Source organism: Galeopterus variegatus, unplaced genomic scaffold (assembly GCF_000696425.1).
Source record: "Galeopterus variegatus unplaced genomic scaffold, G_variegatus-3.0.2 Scaffold14172, whole genome shotgun sequence".
Lineage (NCBI taxonomy): Eukaryota > Metazoa > Chordata > Mammalia > Dermoptera > Cynocephalidae > Galeopterus > Galeopterus variegatus.
The window spans coordinates 3,331-10,501 of NW_007740283.1; the positions used below are offsets into that span (position 1 = coordinate 3,331).

The 7,171-nt window shown below is 48.5% G+C and overlaps 1 protein-coding gene across 1 annotated transcript in view; it reads left to right on the top strand.

The window, feature by feature from the left end:
* LOC103581879 (E3 ubiquitin-protein ligase MARCH4-like) overlaps positions 1–7,171 on the top strand; it is a 27,422-nt gene that overhangs the window by 2,877 nt on the left and 17,374 nt on the right. The window contains exons 3-4 of the mRNA XM_008563605.1: positions 2,431–2,440; positions 3,874–4,066. Of these exons, the coding sequence (XP_008561827.1) occupies positions 2,431–2,440; positions 3,874–4,066 (203 nt within the window). The remainder of the gene's footprint in view (positions 1–2,430; positions 2,441–3,873; positions 4,067–7,171) is intronic.

Here is a 7,171-nt window from a genome sequence, read left to right on the forward strand (position 1 = left end):
TGTACCAAGGGGTCAGAATAAGATGGGCCTTTCCTGTGGCTGGTTCCATCTTCAGCCATTCATTTCGAAATCTTGAAGTGTCTTAAAATAACAGTGTCTGGAGACAGTTGATTCCACATCCTCTGGGGAGCGAGCAGAGGTCTGAGTGCATTAACGCTTTCCTTCCTTTGCAGCCAGATCTAGCCTCAAGAAAGGGTCAGATTCCAGACTCACGAGCCCTCCCCAAAGTATCCCCCCACCCCCGCCCCCAGCTCCACTCTTCTCTCAAAAAGTGAAAAACCATTTAGGGATAACTTTTTCCTGGTGATAAAAAAAGAAAACTAATAACTAATAAAACATAACATTATAAGTCAGGTAAGTAAGTGACAGTGTTGGCAATATTGATCTATTAGTCTATTCTTAAGTTACTACCCTGTCTTCAGCGATGAGCTTCTACACACTGGGGACTCCCTCTGATTCTGTTGCTCCTGGCAATGCAGTGATGTATGCCCAATAAATGCCATTTCACTTTTCCAGATAGCACCAGAAGGAAGTAGCTTGGACTAGAATCAGTGTCATGTGATTGTGGCCTAAACTGTCCCAATCTTGTGTCCTGGAATCCTTGAGCCCAGCCAGGTACAGGACAGTTACTTGCTCAGGCACAGTGGTGATTCAGCCAAACCACCTGCAGTACCCGATGGGGCTAGCACTCCCCAGCACAGGCCCTCAGAGCAATGGATGGGGTCCCAGGGCTGTCTCTGCTATCAGAGGGGGAGATTCCTTCCAGACCTCCTGGTTCATGCCTCATACAAAGTTGTGAGAAATAGCACAACTGTTCCCTGTGGGACAACACCTCAGTCACCCTCTGGAAGCAATGTTTCTAGCCACTGAGAAAGGAGTTGCAGCCCAGCCCTGTAGGTCTTACAGCTCCATGGCTGCTTCCTACCTTCTCTCTGCTAAGTCTGAACTACAATTATATTAAGGGATATTTAGTTAGTGTTTAAAGTGCCAGTCAGTGTTCTAAATATTCACATATGTTATCTAATTTAATCCTGAAAATAACCCAATCAAGTGGGCTGTTACTATCATAATTTACAGATGAGACAATGGAAGCCCAGAGGGGTTCAGCAGCTTGCCCAAGGTCACACAGATATGAAGTGAAGAGCTGAGTTGCACACAGCGAGTCTGACTGCTGCATGGCTCTTAACCTCTACCCCTAAACGTACAGGCACATGTAGGAATACCCCCACCTTGACATGCTCATCTATATTTTTGCTGAAACGCAGTAAAGAGCACCCCTAAACGTACTGGTTTAAGAGTTATTTCATGTAACACTCACAATACTCTAGGAAGTAGGAGGGATCAATTATTTCCATTTGTACGGAAGGGAAATTGAGGGTCCTCATTACTTATTGACTTCTCCTAGATCACACTCAGCAGGTTGGAGCAGAGCTCAACTGGAATTGGGCCACCCGACCCTATGCTCGGTGCCCCTTCCTGTGACAAGGAAGGAAGTGTCTGATCTTGCTCTTCCTCTTTGTCTCTCCATTGTAAGGCAGGAGTTCAGGGAAGGGTCTCATGATCTGGGATCAGAATCTCACTTGGAACAAGCTTCCAAGGTTCTGGGTGTGTGATGGTGGCAGATCCTGGTACCACTGGGGCCCTGATCCCCTTCCTAGCCTTCCTTTAAGGTGTCAGAGCTCTCCTGCCCTCTGCTTTGTCCACACAGTTCTTTCCCCATAGCCTGGGGGCCTCATGTGAACAGACAGGAGGAGGGTGCCTCGGCCACAGCACCCCACCCTGTCCTTCTTCCTTACACTTCACAATGGGGTCAGGAGCCCATTCAGCTTCCACAGGTTACTCAGGGACTACTGGGAGGGGCTTTAGGGATGAAGGGGACCTTTCTGTGCCTCTATATTTAGGATTTCTGAAGTCTGGAGGAGCACAAGAAGGTGAGGGTTACTGATGCCTCAATGGTAAAAAACAAAAAGCTCAATCAGGAGCCCTCTTTCCAGGCAGTGGGGCAAACCCTGGAAAAATCATTTGTTGTATATGAGGGACGTCTACATGATCAGGCCATCTTCTGGAAAATTCCTTTGTTATGTATGACCCTAGGAGGGGGGAAGCAGTGGAAAACCAAAAGGCCCAATTACCTGTAATGGGAAGCTATCTGCATAATTAAACGTGAAGGCTGATGTCCTACATCTGGACTAGCACGTGAGATGTTTTCCAATGGTTGTCATTCCCTGGGGGCCACAGGCCAGTCCCAGCTGGAATCAGAATCAGTGCTTGCATCCAGGCTGTTGAACGTGTACTAAGGGCTCCCTGCTGGCAGATGGAAGGGAGTCTGCCTTTTCTCTGCGTTCAGGTTTTCTGGAGGTGTTCTCTGCATGGTGAACAAAATATGCAAATCCTTCCAATCAGGAGATATCCTTCCCTCCACCTTCCCAGATCTGATGCTGTCAGTTCCCTGCTTCAAACCACTCACCATCACATTTACTCTCAGAACAGAGTAAAAAATCTGTGCATGTTCTACAAGACCCTGTGTGGTCTACCCTTCTCACTTTTCCAGTTGTCTCACTCCACACTCTTTTTTCTCTCTCCACTCCATCCACTCTGGTCTTCCACCAGGTTTTCCTACCCACCATACTTTGTTCTGACACAGGCTTCTGCACATACTCTTCCCTCTCCCTGGCACACTTTTCCCTCCTCTCTTTGCCTAGTAAATATCAACCCAGCTCAAGCATCACTTCCTCTGGGAAGTCAACCCCCCCTATCACAGGCTTTCACAGTACCATGTATCTCCCTTTCTCACTCCCGATGAGCTGGAGTTGTAAATAATTACTTGGTTGTCTACGTTCCCTCGACTGTAAGGTCCATAAGGGCAAAGGACCTTGTCTCTTTTTTTGTCTAGTGCTTTATGTCCAGCACCTAGCACGGTGACTAGCACGTAGAAAATACTCAGTACATATTCATTGAGTGAGTGTATGAATAAATCCCAAACTAAAATCCAACTCTTGGCTCACTTAGGCCTGTGCTGCCCAGACCAGCCATAGAATCACAGAATTTCAGAGTTGAAACTCACCCACACCTCAGCTTTCAACTCATCCATCAATATTGGTATAAGTACAGTGCTTTTTCTGTCAAACAATGAAATGTCACTATTGATTTGCATTCAGTAAATTATAAGCTGTTTTTCTTCTCTGTCCCCTACATCCTGTGTCCTCTCCTTGTCTATTGGTAATTTCCCTTTTTTTTTTTTTTTTTTCCTTTTTGTCTTTTTTCGTGACCGGCCACGGGATTGCAACCCTCGGTGTTGCTCCCACCCCTTGCTCAGCCAGTGAGCGGCCGGTCTGTATGTGGGATCCCAACCCTCGGCGGGAGCGCCACCGCGCTTCCCAATTGGCGCACTACAGCAGTGCGCCACCGGGCCGGCCCGTAATTTCTAGCATATTTTTAAATGTCATGTAAGGTGGTGGTACAGAAAACAAGCAAAAGAAAGGCCTGTGATCTCTCAGCATCTGTTAGCGAGAAAATAGATGGCGTTGCTCTGAAAAGAATATTCTGGGGCCCTGGAACACTAGTTCTGCATTTCACTTTCTCTCCCATTTTACTACTGTATTATAATCAAGTATAAAGGTCTTTCTTCCCAGCTGTGCCTGCCCAGAACCCCCTCCTTGCAATGATGTCTGATCATTTGGTGTGATATAGATTTCCTCCACATCAAAAGTTCAATGTGAAACTCAGAAAACTGAAAAATGTCCATTGTACTGCAAGTTGGAAAGCCCTGGTTTAAATCCTAAACAGAAGTGAGCCATTGGGGTAGCCGAAGGGAGAGGGGTGGGAATGGGGTGCGCACCAACCACAGCTCACCTGCTGCTCTCTTCTCCCCAGTGGCAGGCCATCTCTCTGACGGTCATTGAGAAGGTGCAGATTGCAGCTGCCATCCTGGGTTCCCTCTTCCTCATCGCCAGTATCTCTTGGCTCATCTGGTCGACCTTCAGTCCCTCGGCAAAATGGCAGCGCCAAGATCTCCTCTTTCAGATCTGCTACGGGATGTATGGCTTCATGGACGTGGTGTGCATAGGTGGGTCTGGGGGCTTGTCTCCATGCGAAGTGGGGAGCTATGTGCTGATGAGATGGACAGATCCCTTGGGATCCTTCCCTGGGATCCCTCCTTGTGGGAGGCCAAAGTAGAGACAGCACTGGAGACCTCTGAGCTCAGAAGAGGCCAGCGGCTTGGATATAAGGGGTGGGAGGGAAGGGGGAGAAGGCAGGGCAAAGAAGGAAGATCTAACTCTTTCCCAAGCAAATCTGTCCTGCCTCACTGAAGGTAAGGATAAGGAGGCTTGCCTCTAAGAAGACCTGAGAAAGGTCGGTTGTCAGTCTGTCCGCCTCAAGAAGGATGTGGACGGCCTCTTCTCCATTGTGTACCCCACAGCTGCCAAGCTGTGATGAGGGATGCCTATGCATTAATTCCATTCTCTTCACAGCAAAATGCCTAAAAACGGCCCTGGTGGCAACTACCTTTTTGTTTCAGCTTTCCATAAGCCTATTCCATGCCCCCAAGTTTCTCTCATCTAGTGGTTTTCAAACTCTGTATAGTGCTGGCATTCCACCCTCAGCTCCAGGAGCGCCTTTGGGAGTGAGGAAAGAAATGCTGCACACACAGGCTCTGAATCCTCACCCCTGCTTCTCCCTGATCTTCTGTACTTTTATCTATTTACATATACTTCTGTTCCAGGTAAGATCTTGTTTAAAAGGCTCCAGTGTTTTAGAAAAAAGCTGGAGCCCACTGCTGTAATTCCTGCTTCTTCCCGCATCCCACTCCCAAGTCTACATTCCTCCTCTCTTTCTCCATGTTATGTTGGTTTGTGGAGGGCTGGGTCTTCCCCCCCACCCCCCAACAGATGATTGTGCTGTCAACTCTGAAGGCTTGGTCCAAGCACCTGAGCGGGTGGGGGCATGGCCCTGGTTTCTCTGAGTGAAGTGAAGCAAACCTAAACTCTGGTTGTACAGCCCAAGCTGGAACACTTGGGTTGTCCCTGGGCCACAGGGAGCATTAGAGTTCCACAGGTGCCTTCCCTGTGCATCAGTACGTGTGGGTATTATATATCCAATATGCTACACTGCTGTTTGGCAGAAGAATATCTATTAGCTAGAATTTGGCTGGACTGATATTGATGTGAATTTCTTTGGGGTCCTTTAATATTAGGAATCAGAAAGGCCTGGAGAGTACATACTGGTTGCGGGAATCTGAGACCAGCCATCTTGCTGCTTCTCCATGATAGCTAAGCCAATATGTCAACACTGAGTCCAAGAGCCTTTTAACTACAGCACCTAGGCAGTGAGAGAAACAGACAGCCCAGGTCTGGAGGACTGTGAATGGGGAGGCATTTGACATTGATTCTAATTTACTTCCTCCTCCCACCAAACTCCCTTCCTACACCTGCTGGGGCCTGGATTGTTGATGCCAAAAGTCAGGTGTGTCTCCATATGGAGGTTCACAGCAGCTCTGGCACTGGGGGGGAAGGAGGGGACAGCCCTCCAGCTGCCTTTCATTCTCTTTCAGGAAGGCTCTAGATCAATCCCTGATGTGTGCTTCTATGACACATGCTTCCCTGTCACATGGTGTTTGAGTCAGCGTTGGCTGCAGTAACAAACAATTCTAAGAATCACAGTGCCATACAATAAACATTTGTTTCCCATACCTGGGTTTGCGAGAGCTGTGGCTTGCTGGGCTTGGCTGGGATTCTGGCTGTGTACTTGGTTCAGGCCTGCTCCCAGTGTCTCATTATGCTTGGGACCCAGCCTAAAGGAGCAGGAACTAGAGGGGTATGAGGTTCCCCTCACTGAGTGCAGGAGCACAAGAGGATTGGTGGAAACTTGCAACACCTCTGTGCAGAACTGGCACATGGTCCCTTCTGCACACAGCCCATTAGCCAACGCAAGTCACCAATAAGCCCAACGTCAGTAGGGTGATATCTTTATTTTTAGGCTCAACTAGACATACAGACTCATGGGGACTAGCAGAGAGCACACTTGGCCTCAGATTCACTTAGGGGAAGGTAGGAAAGGAACCACAGCCTCCAGCATGGCAAGTCTGGCTTATCTCTGTAGGGGAGTTCCTGCCATACTCCACATCCTAGTCCAGGGCCAGTCTCTTGGCTCCTACATGACAGCTGTGGAGTGAGGAGATGAGATCCACAACAGTGGGTGTGGGTCCACCTGGGCATAGTTTCCAGGGTCCCTGAAAAAGTCATGCTCAGTTCAAGTCACTGTGCCCAGGGAAGCCAGCAGGTATTCACAGTGAAGCACCCACCAATCAAGAGTTAACCCCAACCCAGGCAATGTTGTCACTCAGCTGACGCTCCATCTTCATCAGATTTCTGAGGGAAAAGAGCCAGAAGGCCAACCCAGGGTCCAGTTCTTTTTTTAAAAAAAATTTTTATTGAATCATAATTGATTATACATATTTTGGGGGTTCAACATTGACATATGTTGATCAAATCAATATTACTAGCATATATAGTTACAAACCATACTTATTCTTTATGCCCCTTGTCCAGTCTCTCCCTATCCCCCTCTCCCTCCCCGCTTCCATCTCTGATAACCCTAGATTTCTTCTTTCCTTCTGAAACAGTAATGGCTACTCTGTTGATTTGTTGCCTAGATGATCTGTCCAATGCTGAGAGGTGTGTTCAGGTCCCCCAATATTATCATAGAGCAGATGCTTCTGTCACTCTGGAATGGACTTTGTGGAGAGAGACATCCTCTTCTTTTCTTTGGTCTCTGCTGGTTAATCTCCTTGTGTCAGTGCACTCCAGTGGCTGGCAGACCATCTGCTTGGTGGTTGTGGCATCTATCTACTTTCGAGGCAGCTGTGGTTACTGTGGTGCTGTGGTGGGCCACACACATGGAGGTGATATTTTTGGCATGCTCCTTGGCACTGGCAGTGTGCCTAGTTGTGGTGGGGGATCTGGTCCCTGGCTCCATACCTCAGGTCTCTGTGTGGGGCCCGAGGTGCTGGAGGGATGCCTGTTGTGGGAGGGGGGTCCAGTTCCCGACCCTGTGCCTCAAGTCCCCAGGCAGGCCCTGAGGTGCTTGCAGTGTGCCTGGGCCAGAAGTAAATTTTTGTCCTTTGCTTACTTCTAAAATGGGGGAACTTCCTGTGGGGACCAGCACTTGAGCT